Below are 25435 nucleotides of genomic sequence, written 5' to 3' on the forward strand. Positions count from 1 at the left end.
GGTTTCAAGCTCAAAATTTCTCTTTCTCACCAAAACTCTCTCTGAAACAAGAAGTTACATTGGGTAATCAAAGATAATCTTTGGAAAGCCACAAATCAGACATCAAGTGATGATATTCTGGGCCTTTTTTAGAGTGCTTCCTCTTTCCTACTTTAAATAAAACTGAAAGGGAACAGTTTTATTCATCATGTACAAGAAATAGTTCAGAGGAGATGACAAACATTCCTCAAAATCTTCTCTACTAAATTAATCATTTGAAATAGAAGATACTAAAATTCCTGCATATTGAAAAAGCATGACTGTTCTCTTTCACTTTTAACTCTCCCAAGCTGACTTTCAAAATAAGATACAAGTTTCAACATCAAGTAATGCGCAATAAAAGCACTGTTCCTGCAGTCCTGGCAGCCGCATTTTACAGCAATGGTGGAGCAGCAGAAGAACAGAGCCGCCACCACTTTCTGCAGGCTGTGTTGCTGCCCACCCCATATCAGACCATGCTCCTGTAGGCAGGCTGCCATGGAACAAGCCCCATGTGTACAAGGAGTGGCACAGTTCAGCCCAGCCACAAGAAAATTCTCCTGCTCTAGGTACAGGCCTATATCTATCTGGACCTTTTTGAACTACACGTGCTCAGACTTTCCCTGGGGCTCCTTGCAGCTGCTGGCAGTTGTATGCAGCAGCAGCCACCAGCAGAGCATGCTTCTGTCCACAGGTGCTCTGCTGCTCTGCTCCTGCCACCACTCCCATTGCTGGTGCTGGTGCCATGGGCACCTGACAGTCAGAAAACAGGTTCAGCTCTCGTTTGTGCAATAGCACATACCCATTACAAACACTGCAACTCCATCACAGAGAAGGCTGTAGACTCTGAAGGATCACTGGCTTCCGCAGTAGCAGCCAGCCAACTGTGACCACTCTGTCCTTCAACCTGATGATGGACTTTCCAAGAACACACACCATGACAGCTTCCTACACATCAAACTATGTATCTTTTGCTAGCCAGCTACTCATCACCCTCAGATATTATGGATCACAAAACTGGTAAGCTCTGTGGATTCCCCATCCCCTTGTAAAGCTTTACCTTCTTTCCATTTTGCTAACAGCAGAGTCAATGGTACTGAGTGACAATAACAAACCGGTACAGAGCATGAGGTGACACCAAAACAACTTTTATCAGCATAACGAACTATAAATCAAAATACAGACACTATGCAGGTACAAAGGAGTGAAATGATATCTATATTCTTATGTTGTTGTGGCCTTGACACTACTTAAAGATCACACTCTATCAAAACCAAACTGCAAGAGTGATGTTCAGACAGGGACTCTGCCGCCAAGCACTTGGAGCCGACCTTCGCACATGAGAACAGAGGGAAAAAGAAGCGTCTCCTCCCAAAGGCAGTCACCTCCAATGACAAATGAAGGCTATCTCTGTGATTGCAACTCGACACACTAATCACAACCTGCCTCCATGAGGCACCTCTTTTGTTCAACATGTGCAATGACTAGCGGCTTTCTTTGGAAGTAAAGCTCTTCTAATTTTAAGCCTGCAGCATATATGGGTCTTTTATATTAGGAAAAATCACAACTGTCTACTCTCAACAATAAACAGCACTAGTTCATTTAAAAACTGTATTTGGGAAATTATTTTTTTATCTTGGCATCATAATATCTCAGGAAGGAAGATGGAGCATAAGAGACATCGCTGTTGTATTCTCTAATACCAAGTATGATCTTCAGTTCTTCAAAAATATCCCCCAAAATTCAGCAATTTCTTTGGGACTTTATTAGCTTCTCTCTTTTCTTTCTTTTTTTTTTTTTTTTGGTCCTTTCCCCCAAACAACTATATTCAAGTAAGTGGGAGGATGACGAAGAAAAAAAAAAAGAGAAATTTTCACTCCCACAGCAGTTTCCCACTTCTCCAAAAATAGACACACCGTTTGCTGTGTTTTTACACTTGCTGTAGGTTCCACTACATAGCACTGAGGGGGATGGGGGTTTCCATGCTCTGCACAGGACTGTACTGCAGTATGGGGCTGGCAGGAAACTGCTCTCTTTACAAAAAGGGAAGCTGGCTGCCTCCGTTTTTTGAAGCCACAGCCTGGCTTAACCCTATATGGGCAATCCGGCTTCCTTCAAAACTGAGCCCATCCAGTGTTTTCAGGGGTGAGATGTGGTTGTGAGAAGTAGGGTAAGGAAAGACAGAGCAAGCGTGGATCACAGCCACACATGCGCCCAGTTCGTAACTCAGCAACTACAGCAGGTCACATATCGCTAGGGCTGAAGGTCAGGAACTTCACGTGGATCCCATTTAAGCTATGGTGAAAAATAGATCTTCTCTGATTCTCAGGCAATAGGTCCTTCTCTAGGCTTTTTGTCATCCTCATAAGTATGAAGGAAAAGCAAGAGCTGCCCTTCCTTGGGAAGTCCGTACATGTGGCAATACGGCACTGCAGGCTTTACTGAACAAGAAATCTTGACAAGGAAACTGCACAAACATAGCTGGTTTCCCAGAAACTGTGTTTACTAATACTGCAACCTAAATACAAACGTGTGCTCTTACTGTATTATGTTCTGACAGCTTCTGCAGCAGGGCTTAAAGAGGCCTGCCAGCAGAGCTCTCAGTTACCTGTATGGAGTCATCCTTGTCCTCAAAGTCCTTAGAGAAGCTCTTCCAAACCAGGAACATAGCTATTCATTGATTTTTGTTTTATTTTATTTTTAAGTACTACGATCAAAACAACATTTTCACTTCAATTTCAGACAAAATCTGGAGCTGTTAGCATGGAATTGGAGCAGTATTTTTGTATCAATCTTTTGAACAAGGAGAAGCCTTGCATCATATAAAAGTAACAGAACAATATTCTGTCCAACTCAAATTGCATTTTTCTAATTACTTGCTTACTTCCTGTATTTCCTTATGTTTAGATAATGACAATCAAAGAAATAACATTTTGTTTCGAAAACAGAGAGTTACTTTAGATTAAAATTGCCAAAATTGAGACCACAGGAGCCCTAGAAGTTTTGCAAAAGTTGGTTTGAAGTAAAGGAGGTCGAACAAGTACTACCTGAAAGCAAAATTAACTGGTGACATCGAACCACTGTGAAACATTCAGGCTTGAAGGTGCAAGCGTATGAAGATTTTGTCCCTAGTTTCTTATGGCTGCCAAGTCACTACCACAGCATTAAACCCTTATATTAATATGAGCAAATGCGCACTCAGTACCAGTAAGGACCATGCGTACAACAGGCACATTGTAGGCACAGCAGGGATCATCTGACAGCAGCCCTCAATCTACCTTTTCAGTGGTTGCAGCTATAGGCACAACCAGTTTGTGTCCTACTTTAAAAATAAATGACTTTAAAACACATTTTCCTAGCTGTGCTTCCTTAAGAAGGGAAATTTTAATTTTTCAGCCACAGCAGTTCAGTACCCGTCAGTTATTTGGATCAGGAGAGAACAAAAGAAAAAGTTATCCCTAAAAACAAGGCAAAAAAGCTGAGATTACTCTGACACAGAAGTAAATTGAGCTTTTTTCCCCCCTTTCATCATGCCTTTCTTAAAGCTAAGCTATTTTAATTTCATTTTGAGGAAAAAAAATAAAAATAAAAATAAAAAGCCACAAACAACAGCACCCAACTCAGAATAACAACTTCAAGTTCAAGAAAACTTAAGTCCTACTAAAAGCCTATGGGATTCTGTTACAAAATTGGCCTGTGGCAAATTATCTCTGTATATTGTGTACTCAAATTTGGATTCTCTTCAGTACATTTTATCTCAGGTGCCAAGAGAATGGTTACCAGTTTCTTTGTATCTTTATTCTTATGTCACATTAAAGACAGTTTAGCAGATATTAAAAATATATAGTTAATGATTTATCCATCATTCTGATGAGATATGATTGTGCTGTCACTTCCCTTTGTGCTGCCATAGTACTTCTCAAGAAGAAAGATTTATAATTCTTCTAACACCATAACTGTGCTAAGGAATAGAATTCTAAATTCCACAGCTTTTGTTAATCGCTTTTCAGCACATACTTTTATAACCAATTTAACAATGTAAATATTATTGATATTATTCTAGATAATGTTTTTCAAGGACTATTACAAGACTAGTGTGTTTTGGTGGTGGTGTTTGTTTTTGTTTTTTTTTTCCCAGGGACAGTGGGAGGCATTTGTTTTACCCCAAACATGCTCCCAATTCCTTTCCTATTTCTCTTCACCTCGCACTTAGTATCTAAAATTCCGCCTTTTTTGCTATACCAGAATTCGTACTATTTCCTCCTTCTTACGAACCTCACCTCTTTAAAGCTACACGTCAGATCTTATTCTGATTCTATAATGCATTTTCAGTTTAAAATAACAGTCTGTTCTGAATAGTAATCCATTGCACCCGTCATTTTAAGGGGAAGGAGGCAAGACACATGACAAAAATCATAGAGTGAAATAGCTGGAAGTCCACTCACTGGGAAAGGCTGGATGGCAGAACTACTGTGCAATGCTGCTGTAAAGAAATGCAAAGTAAGTATTATTTTACTTCTTACGATTTTTATGTAAAAGTTTCTTTCATATGTGAAAGCACTAGCATAGGCTAATTTCTAGTTAGAGATTTATTTTGTTCAGAAGTCATACTGGGCAGTCTTACACCAGTAATTCCATCCATTTCCATAAATTATGCCATCCTCTTCAGCAATCACCTTTGGACCTTCTTCCTCATTTCCTATGACAATTTCACAGTTTCCCCATTTTCCTTATTTCTACATACTTATTTCTATATCTCTATACAAAATCCAACACAAACAACAACAACAAAGCCAATAGCATGCCATCTTCATTAACCACAAACTAGCATCACCTCTATAGAAAATTCCTTTTGCTATTTTCTGCTTTGCCTCTTCTTGCAATAATTCAAACTGTGGACATATGTGTATACAGAGAATTCACTCTTTGTTGTTATTTTATTTAGCAAAGATACAATACCATGCAGGAAACCCATTCAGGTTTCCATCAAAGTACATCTAGTATTGTTTCTGTATGAGTTAACTGAGCTTCTGAAAAGTACTTGGAATACTGCGGATATTACTGGGCAAAAATTAAGTACAATGAGTGGTCAACTGAAAATTCATTTTGAAGAAAAAAAAAATCCCAACAAGCTCAGTTCTAGAGTGTTGGTTCCTAGCTGCCAGATTTCCATGGGAAACACTGCAACTAATTGCCAGATACATGTGTAGGAATTTTATGTGTTCCCCCTAAAGATAATCAAATTGAAACATCTGGGAAATATTGCTCTAAAATCACACCAAGCCAAACCAAAGCCAGAGAGATTCTAGCAGCAACGATATAAGCAGTGGGACAAACAGAAATTCCTGCCCCAAACCTTATTCCTCTCCTTGACCACATCGAAACTCTGCCCTACCCGGCACATGAACTCCTACGGACCTATGTGCAGGGCAGATAGTAGAGCAGCAGTGGCTTGGCTGGAGTTCAAGGGAGGCTGAGGCCGGCGTGGAAGTTCCCAGCCCAGCCACCAGCAGCTGCAGCACATGACACCTACGTAGTGGAAGGCTGGGGCTGTCAGAGTTTCCTCTCGTGCGCAACCCTCAGCAGCACTTTCAGTTTTCCTGGGGTATAACTGGCATGGAAACCACAGCACCCGCCAGAGCCACCAGCACACTCCGCCCGAGCGCGGAGGGGACGCGGAGTGGCGGCACGGCAGGGAGGGCCTTGGGCACCCATAGAGACCCAGCTGTGAGCAGAGATGCTCCTGCCGACCCCGGTAAGTTCAGCACGGCACCATACCTCCTGCTCCCCTTTCAGGGGACACAAACGTCTCTGGGCAAATGAGGGTGAGAGCAGATCCTCCTCCTGCGGGGATGGCAGCGAGCTCTTGGGTGGCTAGCCACACATGGGTGTTTAATATGATGGTAAAGGGAAAGTACATTTTAAATGTGATGCAGTTTGTATATTTATTGGTGGTTCTGTGTGTTACATTATGCTTAGATTGTATATAATCATTGAATCATTCGGGTCGGAAGGGACCCTTGGCGAAGGGAATCTGTAAGGATTCTGTGGTGTTGGCTTTGTGCAATATTGCTGTGGAGAAAAAAAAACAGCGGTTGATATTTTGTGCTACTGTGGTACATAAGTATTTCTTCCTCTTGCTGCCAGTGTGGGATACCAGAAAAGACAGAAGGAGTGGTGTGAACAGACGTTCACTGAGTGTGGCGGGTCAGCATTGCACAGGCAGGTTTAAAGACATGCGGTACCTCAAGGGGTGTTCAGCTCCCAGGGGTGCTTCAATTTGCCTTTGGGGGTCTGTCCATCCCAGACCCGGAGCATCAACCAGCAGGATTCAGATATTCAAGTAAGAGTTCGGTATGCTGGGACAAAGATTTCATTCTCAGCCCCATTTTTTTCCTCTGGTTAATTAATTAATTAAACAAATGAAGGGCAACAGCAAGCAATGAAGTAATCCTTCTGTCAGCTTGTACAACCAAATAAATATTTTCCTTCAGACCAAGACATAGCAGGTTTTGGTACAACAAAATGAAAACAATTGGAAAGTGAGAGCTCTTATTTTCAGGTGTGAGAATTGCCATCCCCAGAAGATGTTGTTCATGGGACAGAAGTTGTCCAGAACAACTTCTGCTAGATTGAAAATGCTATCCTAGTGCTTTACAGGGGAGGGATGGTTCTGCTGCAGCCAGCAAGGTCCCGCGCAGAGTTTCTCAGTCTGGTGAATTTAAGCTTTAAGTGGATTGGTAGGGACCTGATGCACATAAGCCATGCAATCCCTTGAGAAACGATTTTCAAATTAACTAATAAGATATTGTACTGCTTATAGCTTATTAGACAGAAACAGTGAGCAGCAATACTAATAGCTACTATGCCTGGGATTTAAGAGTTGGATTTAGCTGTCATGTCCGTAATTCTTATTGCACTGGTTGTGTAAAGGAGTAGGTGAGAAGAGGGTTTAGTTTCATATTAAGGAAAGTAAAAAGGCTCTACAGCAACATAATTGCAGGATTAGTAAAAAGTATAAGGCAGCTTTGCTCCACTATTTACACGTCAAGGTAATTTATGGAAATCCTCATACAGAAAACTTCAGTAATTGAAAATAAGAGTAAGCTGTTTCTGAATCTCAAGTTAAAGGACAAGCAAAATTATTTTTCATGTTAAAATATAATGTGTAGAGAAGAATGGTAAATTTTCACAAGATACTTTAAAGGTCATCTCCCCAGGGTAAAAGGAACAAGATATGAGAGCTTCTTGACCAACAGTAATAGCTATGATAGTAATCGATCTGCAGGCCTGTAGATATCCAAACTACAAGCTCACAAGATTTCTACACAAGACCATTTTGACACTAATTGCCATTCATCCTGCAGTGGAAAGTTAAGGCTAAAGGGGCAGAGCAACCAAACACCTTGAGAATAACCTGGTACAGGAGCATCACAATACGTGGACAACACGTAAGAACAGAAAAAACATAAAGACAACAGACAACAGGAGTCGAAATATGAAGGGGCTCAGCAGACCCAACAGGGTAGAGATACTAGGCTGATTAGAATTGAAGGTAGAAATGGTCAAATTTGATGACGATATATAAAACCCTGAGCGCAGAGAGTGAATCTTTAGCAAAGACATCATCTCAAAACTAGAAAAACACAAGCTTTTGAGATTGCACAACAGAATGCATCACTGAAGGTGACCAAAGTAGCAAAGGGAAGAAACCAGGCAGCTAAATTTATGAGCAACTAGTGGAACAAGTAATCTAATTGCATGTGATAGCAAAAAGAGGCAATTCACAATAAAATAAAGAGCCATTACAGAGGACCAAAGTTAAAGTGCTCTGCCTGGAATACATATGAGGCCAATGACTACTGCTTTCTAAGTCATGAAGCCAATTTCACAACCTTACCAGCTCTCCTAATACACACGACAAGTTAGAGGAGCTAAATGAAACAAACTGTTCACATGAAAATGAAGGTAACTAAAATAACTATTTGATGTTTGAGGCGTAGGTAAGGACCTTTAGTTTCAACCTTTAGCTGCGATCCAAATGGAGACGGATTACCCTTTTGTGACAAAGCCATCCTCGCACAAGCCCTTGCACAACTTCTCTCCTGTCCTAAGGAGGCACAGATCAACCTCGCTGTCACATCCCATTAAGAGCAGAGCTGATAAAATGCACTGGGATTCCAAGGTGACACAGCTGCTTTCATTACATTTGTCACAATATTGATTAGATTAGGTCTGAAGCCCATCTTTGGCCTGCTGCTGACCCATCGCATCTCTAGGGAAATTCTGTGGAGTGGGAAACAGAATTGAAAACTACTAGAACAACAGAGATGTTCAAGATGGTTACAGCTCATGGGACTGACATTGGTGTGACACGTGCTGATTTTTACTAACTATGCATCCTAATCCATTAATCCCCAACTAGACAACTAAATATTATGTTATCATCTCATTCACAGTAGTTAGCTTTTGGGAGCTCAATAACATCAGAAGAACACACTAAATATTTTTGCTTCATTCACTGGAGTAAATATTAATAACAAAGTGCTGCATAGATCATTTTGACCACCAAACTTTTAAAAAGCAAATAAAAAGCAGTAGGTGTTCTCTCTGTGGAGCTTTATAGTGTATCATCTGTCTTCTGCAGGATATTCAGTTGTAGCTATTATACTGCATGCAGCATAGCTGGTGATGTTTCAGCTTGGAGAATTGTGCAGCTGAGCTGTGCGGCACCCAGTCAAGCACAGCAGCACACAGCTAAGCACCCTTATGTCTGTTCTCATGTTTTCAACAGGCTTTACTTACTGCCATTAAATATTTCCAATGTAACACATGCCCTTTCATTGATGTAGCCTTTGTATGTGGCAGATTTGACAGTTCAGAAGGCACAAAGGACTACTTTGAATTGCTAAATATGCTTCATGTTTTGGACAGCATGGACACCAGAGAGAGTTTTTTTTATTTTTCCTTTTTAAGCATGAGATCATTTTTTCTTCTCTTTCACATGGGGGTTACCCTTATAAATACCATCGGCAGGCACATCTGAACTACAAGGAGCCTGAGCAATAAGTTCAGTAAATGTCATTCCTTTTCCCCATGCCTTTACCTCCCACATATAGCGCCCACTCCTCTGACAGCGCCACGATGGTTTCTTTTTTCCTCTGTCCAAGTGTTCCCCTTCTCATCATCTTCATACTGCTGTACCAAATACCACAGCTAAATAGTTAGCACCCTGTAAGTAAAATAAACATTCCTATCTGCAGGAGGGAAATTGCAGTACACCCATCGTGCCCTGCAACAGAGCCCAAGACTAGCTGACAGGCAGCCTGCTGCGGACCACCACTGTCCAGATCAGCTTCTGCATGCTCTGAAGGATGCAGCAACATGAAGCAGACCAAGCCGTGCACTGTTATGATTAACATAACAGGGTGTTACAGCTAGATCCTGCATTTATTTTATTTCCATGGGAGTGGGGAAAAAAAAAAAAAAAAAAAAAAAAAAAAAACAAGAGAAAAAAAGAAACCTGTAATTTTCCTCTACATAAAACTTTGCAACCTTAATGTACCTGTGGCAGTATATGTTTCAGGTTGCTATTTTGATCCTTTTCAAAGCTGTTAAACTTTCTTCAAAATTAAGTCTAGGAAATTGTTTTGCCCTGTTCTTAACCTGGTCGTACTTTTTTCACTCAGAAAGAAGGAGCATAACTTTTCTTAATAAAATCCTAGATTTTTTTATATTAATATTAAATTAATATTAAATCTACAAGACGCTCAAACAACTGCTTTTCAGAATTTTGCCTATTATTACTGTGCAGACATCAATTAAGATTCTGTGAAAGCCTTCACATCCTCAAACTATGGTTTGCACCCTAAGAATATGAAAGAACCAAACTTCTAAGAATTGCCTGGTGACAGATAGGTGGTCAATTTTTTCCACTTTAAGGGCTGAAAACTTTGCAGGGTGGTTTCAGCCAGAATTAGAGTTTTCCTCGAAAGGGTACAGGTTACGTCCCAAAGAAATATGTTCAGAAGATCCTCTCCAGAGTTGTCAGACAACATTCTCTAATTATACTAAACGTGTTCCACTTACACTTTTGCCCTTGTTTTTAAACAAAAGTAGTACAGCAGCCACAGCCCTTAAAAGTTACACATTAAAAATTTTCTGAGTGTAGACCAAAAGAAAAGTGACCATCCCTTGATACAATACATAATTTTAAAATTTTTTTGTTGTACATTTTAAACAGTCATTTCTTTTTGCACAAAATAGACCCACAATCTAAGAGGACACTGCCTTGAAACTCATCATTTATATTGACATGGGAAGCACCTTTCTCTCCTCTGAGAAAGAACCAGGCCAATGTGTGGGTGGAGAGAAGAAGTTCTGACAAGGTTTAAATGACCTACTTCATCATCCTCTTTTCCACACCCGCTCCTTACACACAACCCTTCCCCAGCTCATCCATCTCTCCTGCCGTTCCCTTCACAGCATGTTCCCCTCTCCCTGCCTCATCCTCTTCTCCATGCTAATCTGGACATGCTGTCTTGTGTCCCATTCTTAATTCCATTCCTTCCCTATCAGTCTCTGACCTCCTCATCACCACTGCTGGGTCTGGTTACAAGAGCAGGATCTATCCCTGCTCCTTGCCCACCCCTCTGCTGGTCTGCATGGGCAGGTTCAGGCTGGAACCATGCACACAGCCTTGACAGAGCTGCTCCTGCCAGCTGGGGGTCTGCATCCCAGGAATGAGAAATGTTAGCTGAAGGCAGACTGATAGCTCTTGCAGTTCGGGTTTGTAGATCACAGACTAAACCAGAAATGGACTTGACATAGTTGGTTCTGTCTGACAGTTTCTAACGGGGCTTTCCGCTACAATAACAGAAAGCTAAGGCACCCTACAACTCAGCTGGCAGTCCGCTGCAGAAATTTGCTACTAGCATACTTCAGAAGGAAGCCAGAAAAAAGAGGGTGGAGATGCAAAAAGCAATGTCATTCTTCTGGACTACGAGCAGCTCACTTGTGTGGGATGCCCTCCGCTCCCCGGTGACCATTTCTGCCACACACAGTCCAAGGTGTAAGCATGTCCCCTGCCCGCGCTCCCTTCTCACCTGCAGAGAGCTTGCAAGTCAAGTTTAAAGAGTACAGCAGAGCACATGAAAAGAAGTGTACAGGAACCCACTTCTTTGAAAATGCTGACACTTTGGAGGATGAAAGAGGCTTGAAATCTCCAAAGTTCCAGCCTCATGGGCACTAAAATATCCCTTGAAAAGAAAAGAAACAGGAGAAGGAAAGAAAAAGCACATCTCCGTATTTAGAAGTTCATATATTTAAGTCTCTTGAGGAAGGAAATGGGTTAGGAAACTGACAGTGAAAAATACCAGATTTGAAACGCTGAAAATAAATCTGATTTTCTGATACAAGTTTTAATTCTTTTTAAAACGAGAAACAGGCCTTAAAATGTAATAAAAACAATTCACAAAACCCAAACCCAATACGATTTAGCCACTAAAGGGCAAGAAGTTAGGAAAACACATGCTAGGAATAGTCTGGCCAAAATTTAATTTGCTTTCAGAGACTACATGTTCACCATCAACAGCGGGCATCCCATTGCTGTTCCTGCTACTAAGCAATAACGGGAATGAACGCCGCTCATTTGTTATGCAAGACGCAGACGGCCTTATAGTGCAGAGCAACTGAAGCTTTAACCTTGTAAAACAAGTCTCTCGGTAACACATACAATTGTTTTAGCCAAACTGGATTTTTTGAGAATAATCTGGAAAAACAGCCATAATGCATCTCGGGTAGCATTATTTATCTCATGTGCTGACAATGCCTGCAGAGATAGTGTGGAATAACACATACGGCTCGCTTTGATGTTCATTTGCAATGAGAAGAGCAAGTCTGTGCTGTTCATAGGGAGAGGGCAGTTGGGACAGGGAAGGAGCAGCTCCAGACATTGCATCTCTAAAGGTCTTCACAGAAGAGTAAGGATGCACAGTAAATAAATAGCTGAAGTTTAAAGAACAGACTAGAAGCAAATAAAACTTTGCCTCCTGCAAAACAATAGCGTAAATAATGGTTCAGGAATTATATTAGAGTGTGACAGCTTTTTCTGTAGACTAATGACACCCAGGAGAAAAGAGTCTCTGCTTTGAATGAGAACATCAAATTTGATTTGTGTAGCCTAAACCAATAAATAATCATCTCTTAATTTAGACAGATCTGTACAAAAGCAGAATCCTCACATTTTAATTGCGGATCAGACAGTAAAAAGCAAACAAAGAAGTTGGGCAGTCCTTGAGCGTATGAAAGGGAAGAATCTGCACGAGGCAGATCTCTTTGGTAATTAATCATGGCAAATTGACAGGCATTGCATCTGCTCAGCACCTTCCAGCACCGTGACTTAGAGCCGCCCTGTGAAAGCCGCTCACAGCTCCTTTCTTAACAGGCAGCTTGCACTGAAGGGAAGGGCGACTTGTCAGTGGGCCGAGGGCAGGACTGAGAGCTTCAGCTACCACTGCACAAAGATAACATCTCAGAGACTTTCTGGGTATTGGAGCTTGCCCTAGCCACTTGGTACTTCCTCAGCACACAGCAACAACCTGACAACCACGTCCGTTGTCAGGGAGCTGAGGCCGGCGGAGGGGAAGGCAGCAGAGGCCACAAGCAGGCGCACCCTGGGACGTGAGAGTCCTGCGGCCTCCAGGCCCGGCCTTGCTCGTGGCCCTGTGCCCCTGCAGCAGCAAGCCCAGCTCTCACTGTGCGCTCACTGAGCAGCTCTGTTCGGCACCACGGTCACTGGCGAATGCCCTGACCCCTGACTAGTTGATCTCTGCAGCAGCAGAACAGAAGGCGAAGGCTGGCAGAGCCCAAGTTTTGGATTGGTGTAAAGCAAGGACCTTCCTGTGCGGCAGTACCACACCTTGCAGAGCTGTTCGTGTGAGTAAACACAGGCCTTTCCCCAACCCCAAAGATCCCCATTAGCCTTTTCTCAAATTTAGGAGTAATAAAAAAGCAAGCAGGTAACTGATCCAACACAACCATATGTAATTCAAAGGATAACCTGAAAATCCAGAGCAGCCCACATGGCAGTAAAAGAGTTTTAATCAATTCTGAAAGAGTGAGAATAGAGAAGGGAGATAACAACAGCGTTCAGTTTAGTTTCTACCAGGCAGAATTTAAAAGAGCCTGAACCCTTTTCCCTTAGAAAACTGAAATAGGAGAACAAGTTTTGTGTGAGAACAAGTTCACACTTCTGTGAACTGCTGTGGGTCTGGGACCCCTGAGACACACCAGTGCCATTTTAATTACCATAAGGAGCTTCGGCTGTGCCTAGGAGGTTTGTTCATCATGGCGAGATAACTGGAAAAACCCTGAGACAAGCACAATGCTGCACTGTCAGGGCCTGAAAAACCTCTGCACTTCCAGAGGCACAAAGCCAGGACAGACTGCAAAATGGGTGATGAATGCTGGGATAAAGCCGGGGTTTGGGAAGCAAGAAGCAGCAGGTCAAAGGCCAGGGCCACCCATGCTCTCCTTCCACCCCGTGCGCTGTCCCTGCTGGCTCTGCCCGCACACCAAGCCAGGGCTGCCGACTGCCACCACGATGCCAGCCAGGGCTGGGCACTCGCTGTTTCAGCACTTTGCCTGGAGTAGAGGGGAACAGCAAGTCTGTTTCTCTGTGCTGGCAGTGCAAAGAGAGTAGTTTTATGCATCGTGTTTTGCAAGGGGCAGCACACAGGCAGAGGGCGAAGCCGGGCAGCCGAAGGGCACGCAGTCCCCAGGGAGGCAGGCAGCGGCGGCAGGCCACAGCTCACTCCTTCGGTAAGAAAGGATGGCAGGGAGTGAAAGGGCATTCTTTTACAAAACTAACAGGCAGAGAAAGGTCCTGCAAGCACCTCATACCCTGGTTGTGAGCACTCACAAGAGCTATTTAAATCAGCAAGCAGTCAGCACCCACAGGAATTAACACCACGGGCGCAGAAGCTCAGATGCACACCCTCTAGATGTTCTTTTCTACCAGGGAAATTTTCACTCCACGCAGCTTGTTTTAGCAAGTTATCTGTTGTTAATTCAAGAATTCTAGGTATTTTTCACTCATTCACTTTCAGTTATTCTGTCCTCAAGGCATACATACTATTAACATAGAATAACATACACAGCTCAACAATCAAAATATTATTTTCCTCTTTCTTATGTATGACTTTTTCCTCCTCCCTCCACCAGGGAAACAAATGGAAAGTATTCACTATAACACCAGAAAAAGTTAACTTGTAGTGGGATGGATCTAAAGACCGACAGAAGCCTGAATATAGCCATTCACCATAGCTGCTTACATATTACAAGAACTAAATTGTCTGATGTCAAGGCACTATCAAAACCTAGCTGATAGTCAGCTACATCCAGTCTATAGAGCATGCGTTCCTCATCAATTCACATTCCCACACACAAAGCATCTTCCCCCTTACTTGTTGCAGGCAAAGTCATTTATGTTCACATGTGACCATAGCAGCAACGCTAACAAAACTCTGGTCCCTAGGCTAAGGTATTATTTATGAGATCATCCACTGAATAGCAGCTGGGTACTTGCTCCCTGCATCTTGGGACCCAGCCAACAGATGTTACACATAATACCTTTCCTCACTGATTTGTCCTCTCATTGACAGTAACATTGACAGTCTCATTGACAGTTTCTTTAACATCACAGACATAGTTTAGACATAGTCATAGTAAAAACATACGTTTATGTTTTGAAATCCTGACAAAGACTGCCTTTCCTTTTCTGACAACACATGGCGTGACAATATATATAATTGCTGATGTGGTGGGGTGCTGAGGTCAGATTAATATTTATGATCAAGAATTAGTGGGGGGAAAAAAATCAGCTAATAAATTCCCCCAAACTAAGCAGGTATTCATTCAAGTATGAAGCATGTTAGGCTAATGAAGTTTTTTACCAAACTAGAGCAAAGTTTCAGGAGCTAAGGATGATTTTTAGGTGGCAAAGTAGCTTGGACCAGAAGAGCAGCAGCTCTTCTGTTTGGAGCTTTGCATTAGATTTTTCAGGGTTTATTTTAACCCCTAAAAACTCAAAACAAAACTCCTTGGGTGTGGACTGAAACAAGAGGTTTGAGTGAAAAGACTGGGCGGAAACCACTGAGACTGAAAGCCAAAACGAGCACTTGGACCTGTGCTGTGCACACGCCTGGCAAGCCTGACGCAAGTGTTCATTTTCCTTGTCTGTAATTCTAAGCCAACTAATTTACCCTAAGAGCTTTCACTGTAACCAAGGGTCTGGGGGCCAGGGACAGGAGAGAATTAATCTGAAGTGGCACCTCCTGATGAGGAAATAAAGATCAGAAACCTTGGGATCTGCTTGTGCAAGAAGAGCAGGGAAATTACCTTTGAGCGTTTGATTTTCAAGAGATGAAGGAGGGAAAGAGCGAAACGGAACTGTGGCCATGGGGGGAAATTTATGAGAAATGCAAGTTGTGTGGTTGAGGCAGCCTCGGGGAGTGCTGAGAGGTTTCAGAAGGTGGACAGATTCCTTTCTCATTAATGAAGGGGCCCTGACTCTGGATCCACTGAGCTCTCTTCGAGTGGAGGGCTATTCAGCAATCTCTTTTGATTGAAAGCATGAGCCTGCTGCTCAAGAGCTCCTGGAAGCTTTCCTTTTAATGAGGAGCTGGGGGAAAGGAGGGGGGGGGGGGCGCGATGGCTGGAGGAGGGGAAGGAAAAGATGGGTAGCAAAAGCGCTGGTAGCTGGACATGGGGCTTGAAGGGATTTGCAGGACGGGTCTCTGGGGGGAGGTTAAAAACTTACAAGGTAAGTGACGCCTTGCCCAGGCTGACTTTTTGCTTGCTGTTCACTGAAAACTTCTCTGCATCTTCAATCCATCCTCAGCCTCCTAATTTCTCATCGTTTTTATCAAATCAGTTATTCTGCTAGCACTGAACTTAAAAAGAGAAAAATGCTGATTTTCAGATTTTGCCTAGTTGATATAAGCTATTTGAGTAATGTTTAAATATATGCATATATAAATAAAATCCTGATCATCTTCACTGCTGCAAGAGGGAACATGCAGCTTGCTGTTCTGACTTGTGCACAGCCGTGAGCTCTCATCAGACTTTGTGTGGGCTTGAAATGCTCTTTTAGTCCTCTGCAGCTGAAAGCTGAACACACATTATCACTAAAAAGGATATGAAAGATGGTGCTGGGACATTTGCCATAAATATACAGGAATGCTCCTCAAAGCAATCAGGAATGTGAACAGATTAGTAGCTAGCGCAGTTTTGAGGATTGTACTGCCAGATAGCTGTTTCTGTTGAAGGTTACAATTTTATATTAAAAAATTACAAAAAACACTTGAAACAAATTCACACCTGTTGCACATGTCCATGATATTTACTTGCTTGTAAGTGAGCTGCAACAGAGTGTGTTTAAGCACTGACATTTACTTTAGAAGGACAGAATCTTAAGTCATGTATTCAAACAATTTGGACGTAATTGCCTCAATGGATTTTAAGGTATTTAAGGCATAAAAGAGCCTAAATTAAAAATAATATGAAATGTCATTATAATGACTATACCAGCAGTGCAAGTACTTCCAGTACTTCCTTTGTGACGCAAAGTGTAAAGTATTCAATTTTAAAGACCCAGTTGATGCTTTTACAAGGTATAATGTTATTAGTGTTTAACTTAGTATTCAAATCTTTCAAAAGCAATATAGCTACAGAAAATGCTTTAAACTCACTCACTTGTGACCAAATCTGTTGAAGCCCAAAGTCTTCAGCTATTTCAGTGTTTGGACCAATCCATAACGGGAACTTCTGGGAGTGGTTATTGTCCTCCCCAGAGACAAACTCTACATTATTTTAACCTCCTGTGACATTCCAAACCACATCTCAGACCAGAGTTTGCAAACCCAACTGAGGATACAATTTTATTTGCATTTATAAAACCAGCATGGATTTACCTCATCGGCTCCCCAGCTAGCACACAACAATGCACAAAGTTAGAGTCTTCTCAGACATGGCTCTCAAAGAAAAGCTGAACTGTTAACTACTGGAGCTCTGTGGCCACACAGATGCTTGTGTATATACATGTAGGATTGAGCTCAAAGTCTGATAAAACCCACAATGACACATAATTTACATGAATTAAAACAGTGTCACAGAAAAACTAGAGCTACCATTTTCAAAAGCATACTTGAGAACAGTTGAGCATGATTAAACATCCCTCCCTTTCCATTTTAACCACTTCAGTGCTCCAAAAACCAATTGCAAAAGATCTCATTTTATTCAAAATGAGAAACCAAAGTACTACATAGGAATAAGTAAAACTAGCTAATTAATAACTACTTTCTAAAAACAAGTAGGTGATTTTTAAGCAAGTACTTCACTGCCCAAAAGGTATGGTACAAACCATTCTTGGGAAAGGACAAAAAACCAAACACACATATTTTCAATTATTTGTTTATCAACAATAAGAAAAAAATGAAACGCGCAGAGAAGAGCAGGGGCATATTTATAAAGCAAGGGATTAAATTTTCAGTTATATCTGCTAATACTACTGGTGTCTATAGATGTGTGAATTCAGTTTAAACAGCATTTTGCTAGCTTTTATCAGCTGCCAAGGAGGATATATCAACCTCTTGCAGTCTGCAATCACTTTGTTGATTACTTTCTAAACTGAGCAGAGATCTTGGTGGGAAACTGAATGGGAAGTTCAAGATAAATCTAAGCACTGCCTGTGTGTGTTGACCTGGGGTTCAGTGCTGTGATGTCTGGAGTGCTATGATCTCAGTTTGGTGGAACTCCTAGGTGTGTAGGATATTAAGTCACACTGACAGACAATATTATCTAGGGAGTAACAAAATATGAGCAAAATCTTTTTTATTTTATTTTATTTTATTTTTCTAGGCACATTAATGAGACGGTTTGTGTCCACATTTAAAACAAAATACATACAGAATCTGATTTTAAGGGTCGAGCATGTCATCACTAAGAGAAATGTTTTAGAAGGAAAAAATGTAATGAAGAAAGATGAGGCCATTTACCTCAGTGATGAAAATGGAGACCTATGACTGTAGAAAATAATGATATGGGTTATTACAAATTATACAGTAGAGCACTTGAGTGCTTAATATGATAATCCACCCAAACCAGTTCTCAACATTTCATACATTGCAAATGTTAGGAGGCAGATGCTAGTGAGAGGCTGCTCGTAACTGCCACTACCTTGCAGGACAATGGCGCGCTGTAACGTTTGTGGGGTTGTATGAAGCATATAAATCAGTCAGATTTTAACAACTGTACTCATAAAATATTTAGAAAACTTCAAACAGGAATTAGGCATGTGATGTACTTGAGCCTTTACAAGTTTCCTTCATTTGATGTGATCAAAATCACGCCAAGCACAACACGAAGCAGTTCAAGCAGCCATCCTTAGCCCAGGTCTAAGCCCTGCTCTCCCCAGAGTTTCAGATGCTCGGTTATCTCCCACTCCTGCAGGAGAACCCATGCGTCTGATTACTTTCTGAGTTTCTTGGGCAGCAAGTGCTATTTCAAGCCATAAACTTTCTGCACATCAAAGGCTAATCGGGCAAAGCAGGACTTCACACTCTGCTTCCTCCCAAGCAGATCACTTAGCAAATCCCACAGCTTGAAAAGCAAATATCTTCTGATTCTCACTGCACTACTCACCAGTCCACCTGAATTTGGGCTGAGCTTAGAGAGGCAAGGAGGAAACAGGTGCATGCAGAACTAAAACAAATAACAGATACGTGGAGGTGTTGATGATTCCTGCTAACAGTCTTACAGCACCAAAGGAAAAGGGGTGATTAGGTAACTCTGATGACCTACCTTGACTCGGGGATTTACTTAAAACCTGCTTAAATTAGTTCTGTTGCCTACAAGGAGTTTTGGACCAAGACCCAGATATGCAGCATTGGACATGATAACCTAGTTCACCACTCCAATGAGATCATTGTGATTATTTAAAAAATCATTTATTTTTGAAAGAATGGGGAATGTCCCAACATCACTAGCAAAAAAAAGCACCTCCTCATGCTTTAAAACACATGCATACATACACTGCAAGAATGATGCTGTTTGCCGACTTCACACTCTTTGATGTGTGAACGTATGAGACAATTGGAGACATTCCAATTATCTCCAGTTCAAAGTTAGGCCAAAATTAGAAGCAGCTATGAATAATGTATTAGGTTTTAGTGAAAACAGCTATGCTGAGTAGAATAAAGATGAAAGTTTATCTTACTTGTGAATATGTGAAATAGGTGAATATGTGAAACAGGTAAGCAGCACTGCTGCCTTAGACAGAGCTGTTTGGAACTGCACATCCTCAGAAGTTCAATTAACAAAACGTGTCAAAACAGAGTTTTGTGACAGGTTATAAATTGCTTTCAAATGCCCTTCTGATGTTTTCAGAGTAGTACTGGAAGCTTATCTTTCCAGTGAAACCTCCTCTAACTTCTTTATGTGGCTTTTCAGAAGCAATAACCATGTCAGACCTATTATCATTTGCCACTGCAGGCTAGAAGTTGTTTCCTGGTCAGAAGGTGTATCCTGGGAGGCTTCTTAGCCAGTACCGCAATACAGTGAGACAGATCCTCAAAGGGTGCTAAGCAGTCTCTTTCCATTAATTTCAGCAAACTTAGCGATTTGCTAAAAATCTAGTATTTTAAGTAAGGAATAAACTACTTCCAGGTAGAAAAGCTTCTAGATAGACAAGCTGTTCTTGCTTAGATGTCTACCTTATGTACCAGATAGATGCCCAGTAGGTATTCCAGCATTGCCTTCTATTATTGCAATTCTGCTTTGTGGACTTTGTGAAAAAAGATCGAACCTCAGAAGATGATCATGAGAGTGCAGGCTGTAGAATGAGAAGATAAATATAGGTACTTCTTTGGTTTTGCATTCTAAGAAACCTGGTTTTCCACTCATTACCCCACATACTCATGTTCTTTTTGAGTAATTGGAAGGAAGCCTTTTTGGTAAGGCAATGGTTACCACTTGGGCATGGTCAGCAATAAGGACCACACATCTTTGATAAGAGTATCTGACAACAGGCCAGAGATTATTTTTCTTTGTTTTGCATATAAAGTTATCTGTACCGTTATTTACAGATGCCCTTGCTGACATCCTGTGTTGCTTTCCTTCACTGACTTCAGTTTAAGTTTGCTAGTGGTTTTCAAACCATAAAAATGAAGTCATTGTATAAAACAATCCCACATTCACTAGGTTTTATTAGCAGTGAACAAGCTTTAGCAACAATAAAAATTGTATCAGTCAACAGACTCACTGGGGATTACAAAACAATAAAGAACATATTTCAACAAACAAATTTGTAGCACATCTTATAGAAGTTAGTTAATGTACCAGCTAGTATGAAATATTTTCCACAAATATCATGTAATGCCAGGGCAATTGTAGATTTTCATTTACTTTGGAAAATAACCACCAATACAAACCATTAGTGTACAGAGAGCTTTTTCCTCTTTTGCCTTAAAATTTCAATTCAATTTCCCAGAACCAAACTGTTCTACTTGAACAAACCCTCCTTTATGTCACCAGGCGTAGATGGTAGATGACGTCAAACACCTACCCCTCTAACAAGAGCATGCAGCAATTCCTCCTGCATCACCCAATTTTTATGCCAACGAAACATAGCAGATCCAATAAGCAGCATGGAAGTAAGCACAATGCCATTTATCTCCTTTTCTGGGCTTGTCTTGCGCAAAGTAGAATACAACAAGGAATCGTACAGCCTACGTATCTCAGCGATGTGAAACAGATTGCTGTGTAATCATAGGAGTAATTTGCCTACAATGTTCTATATTATGCTCATAACCATCCTTGGAAAACCATAAAACAAGGGAATATAGTGTCTCCAGTTAAGTAGAGCGTTTATAAAAAACTTAGGTTGAACACATAACGTATTTCTGCATCTCGCTGATTAAGATATAGGCTAGACTTCATTAATGAATTTGAAAAGATCACTATTCAAGTAAATTAATGCATTTGCAATACTTCATGTGAACCAAGTTGCATTTTTCACTTCAGGATTAGGCTGCCTGATAATCTTTCAGTTAGATCTATAGCACAACTAACTCCCAGCGGAGTGGCTTGTCAGTTTGGAATTTCTAGCTCATCTTCGCCGTGCACATATCCTGTGGGAGAAGCTAGTGAAAACAGAGCAAACTAGAAAATGCTTATATGGAATTATTCTCCTACACAAGGAAAAAATAATCTGATTATCAGTGTTATCAATCACTAGTGCAACACAGTTAAGTAATTATTTTTAAATAGTTACATTTGAACGCAAGGCATCTGGACATCACTTTCCTGCACGTAGACCTTACAGAAATGTAAGAGTACTGTCTGATCAAAATTCCCTTACAACTATGAAAATTAAGGCTGTCCAGGAAATCTGCAATAGCACAGAAGAGCATACAAAGCTTTTACTTTTATGCCACCAGCTCAAGTCTCACTCAGACAGTAAGCAACCACATACCAGTTCAGAAGGCAAACCAGCACAAGGGAAGGAAAAAAAAAAAAAAAAAAAAAAAAAAAAACACTTCTATTCTTACTATCCAAAGTAATTTAAAACTTACTTTTGGTTACCTTTATTATTATTATTATCATGCAATATACATGATTGTATGAGCATGAGTTTTACATAACATTTCATATTTTGCATGTATAGTGATGTCAATTTGTTTTGAAAGGTTACTGAAAGAAAACTAAATAACAGAGACAATAACTACATTTTCCCAAACTAGTGGAGGCCACTCTTCCAAACACCACTTCATGATTCTTCATGAAATTTATTTGCATTTCAGCCATCTCTTAAAGATGGCTACCCGTTTCACAAGCCCAGCCTCTCTCTCTATATAGCTTGTCTCCCCAGACACATCCACGATCTGGACCCATTTCTGGTTTGTCTAGCTCTGGAGAAAAAAAGGTGGTCAGGAAAGCTGCATCAATCACGAGAGTGTGCTGTGAACTGTACAGAGATTACAGATGCAAGCTCAAGTTCCTGACTCCGATATGACTGTTTGTTTCAGGGAGATTTGTCATCCCCACCCAAATGACAGTATTTAAAAAAGCACATGTCCAGATAAGTTTAAAAAAATCCCCAAAACTGAACTAGGAGAGAGCTAGGAGTAAAACAGGCTCTACTCATGGCATGTACAGCCTTCACACACTAAGAATGTTGTCTGATGAGGAACACCAGTGAGCACAAGAAAGAACAAGCTTCCTCTGGGGAAACGACATCAGCTTTAAGTTTCCCACATGTTCATGCCTGGGGAACCCCCTCTGAAGTCGCTAGCTGAAGTGACATCTGTTTCTCACCACTGGAGTGAGGCAAAGAGCAGCAGTAAGGTTCCGTCTCGGGCACATCAGAGAACATACAGGGTTCCACCAGTCCTCCTTATTCTGGTGAGGGGGGAAGGAGGAGGGAAGAATATAAATGATAACATTCTAATAAAATAAAAACAAAGTTCCCCAAAAGATCCTTAGTGTTGGTGCAATTAGTTTGAAAAAGGCAAAGGAAAGGGAAACAAATTTGATAAAATATTATCCTACTGACAGTAAAATAACTAAGTGTTCCACCTCACCAAAAAAAGACAACGTATGAATATGGAGACTACCGTAACTAGGTAGCCTGCGTAATAGCTAACTTTTGGATGACTGACAGTCCCGAATGGTAAAGCCAAAAAGTTCAAGGCACACATTGTTTATTTGTCGTCAGTTATTTGATTTGTGACCTGGTCAATACAGAGCACAGGGAAAATGCAAGTTCCAGGGAGAGAATAAATCTCTTTTATTTGTAGTTCACATGCATTTATTCTCTTATGCAGATATTGTCATAAAGGGTTGGGCACAGCAGCTCAGTCATGTTAATTCTTTGACCAATTCATGCCAAGCTCCTTTAGCAAAACAGACCACTAAGTAATTGTTCAGTTAATTTCACTCACGGAAGAAAAATAGATAGTTTGTTTTTGTTTTACTCTCAACATTTATGCATATATAGTAAGGGGGTGTTCATCAGCAGTTCAGTCCTCAGTTTTATCCCGTGCAAAAACTGACCACATAGGGTCATCATGTCTTAGTGTTCCATGTTTGAAGTTTATTTTGGGATAGTCTGGGGCTGCATCCCATGATAAATAGAAAGGCTAAATTCACTTGTAGATGAGACAAAATTGTATATTCTATACTACTCAGCATCAACTCAGTATACATTTGTTTATTCACTATGCTTGTGATAAAACAGGGCAAGTCCTTCCCATGTGCCTCAAACTATACTGAAACACACTGTAGCCAATACATCTACACACACATTTCTAAGCAGGCTTGAGGACTCAACCATCTGTTTGCCAGCTCCCGTTGTTCATCAAAATGTTTTCTTAAAAATAAATTCATTTTTGAATGCTTAGTATTTTGGTGACAAGTTTCTAAAATCAATCCAGAATTATTTTCTCAGTGTTTCTCCTTACCTTTTACTTAAGATATTAATATGCATACCTCGAGGTTCCTAGTTTGGTTCAATCCCAAATAAAATCATCGGAATTAAACCAACAGCTGTTAACTGCCTGTACACTGAGTAGAGTTTAGGCCACTCTAAAACTTCCCTAATAATTGTTGCTGAACTTGTTACTGGTATCAGCAAAAAGAATCCAAGCAATAGATGTGCACAGGAACTAAATTACTAGCGGTAATTCAGGTAAGAGATACATTACGTGTCCAACAGAAATTTGCTTGCAACAGTACCAGTATACAAACAAATTACTGCAAGTGAGCTCATCCAGTCAGCATTCTCACCATCAGCTGTAAAATTAAATTTGTAAAACCAAAGAGACTGAAAACAGAAAAAAAAAAAAAAAAAAAAAAAATACCTGTGGGAATGCTAACAACATTGTTGTTATAGGTTCTGCTAAAGCAAACAGAGGGTTGACTTCTCAGATTGGCAGTTTTGATCTGCTAATTGTGATACCCCAAAGCCTATAGCACTAAAAATAAATTTCTTTTTTGTTGAGATGGTTTAAAAAAATAGCAACCCACGTGCATTTACAAAAATACCATATCAGGAAGATTGACATCAGCACACATGCAGATTTTTTCTTCCCCTGGGCACCAAATTGCTGATGTATGTACATGCTCCTTTCTTGGCATAATTGATTTTCACTTTCTGCACGGTGGCACATTCTTGGAATAGTTGGTGTCGCAGCAAGCATGAATATGCAAGTGAAGGACAAAATAGCTAGGATTAGACCAGAACTCCTTCATTTTGAACCCAAGCTTGACCCCGTTTAAAATAGAACATCGGCTGCTTTTAAAAATTCAGCTTAAAAAGACCCTAAAAAAATAATAGTGCATATTACATTGACATGCTTCTGTTCTTTCACATTATAGTCAAAATCACACTGAAGCACTCACAAACATTAAAAACAGCCTTTATATGTTTTTATGTCTTTTCTTTAAAAACAAGACACGAGCAAAACCGAGCAGATTCCAACATCTCCACAAACATACAAGAATAAGAAGGGAACAAATCTACAACTGTAGTAGAAGCAGCTGTTCAGCTACACCCTGATTGCCTAAATTGGCATTTATGCATGACATGTTGCAGCGCCTTTAAGCAGACCAGGCTAAGCCAACTATCTTTTTCCGAGATCTTTTTCTGTCACTCACTCTCTGACTAGCTCTCTACGCGTTTAAATGACCTGAGATCATCAGACTTGTAAGATGTTCCTGTTGCTACATCAGTGATTCAAGGAAGTTTATCACCCCTTTTTAATCTGTTTTGTATGCATGCGTGTTTGTTTTTTAAACAAACTTGATTCATCCGCACCACCAAGAACATAAGGACACCCATGACACATTACAGCGATGTTTCCCTAAATATACCCTAAATCTCAATTAGCAGGCAAGTTAATTCCTAAAAAGAAGAGAATTCTAACACATATGAAAATTGGGAACCAAACTTACTATTAGTGAACTTCTTTAGGCAACTGTGCCAAAACAGGCATTAGCATCTCAGTCAGTACTGAGCAGCCACACCCCAGTATCACAGTCAACGTGTGTCATGTTATGTTAAGAGTCTGCTATGTTGGCACCAGCACAAATAGCTGGAAATAAGCACCATGCCCTCTCTGAATCCTGGGGAAGAGCATTTCTTTCAGTCCAACGGCAAGATCCAGTCCTGAGCATCAGCAAAAGATTAGTTTCACAGTGCTCAACGGTTATTCTCAATGGTGTGTCACAGGGCTGACCTCATGGCAATAAAAACATAGTTTGTCCCCCAGATAGGTGGGTGAATTTTCACAACTAGCTTTCCATTTCAGGTAGCATTGAAAACATACAACAATGAAACACATCTTAAGTTGTTCTTATA

At 40.8% G+C, this 25435-nt stretch overlaps 1 protein-coding gene across 2 annotated transcripts in view; it reads left to right on the plus strand.

Annotated features, from left to right (window-relative positions):
- The first annotated feature begins 5665 nt into the window (after positions 1-5665).
- The window catches only part of RASGEF1A (RasGEF domain family member 1A), a 48154-nt gene continuing 28384 nt past the window's right edge, over positions 5666-25435 (plus strand). For both annotated transcript variants that reach the window (XM_084290592.1, XM_084290590.1), the window contains exon 1: positions 5666-5773. In XM_084290592.1, coding sequence (XP_084146718.1) covers positions 5756-5773 — 18 coding nt within the window. In that variant the 5' untranslated portion in view covers positions 5666-5755. The remainder of the gene's footprint in view (positions 5774-25435) is intronic.

The sequence above is a fragment of the Netta rufina genome (assembly GCF_964035555.1).
Source record: "Netta rufina genome assembly, chromosome: 7".
Taxonomy (NCBI): Eukaryota; Metazoa; Chordata; class Aves; order Anseriformes; family Anatidae; genus Netta; species Netta rufina.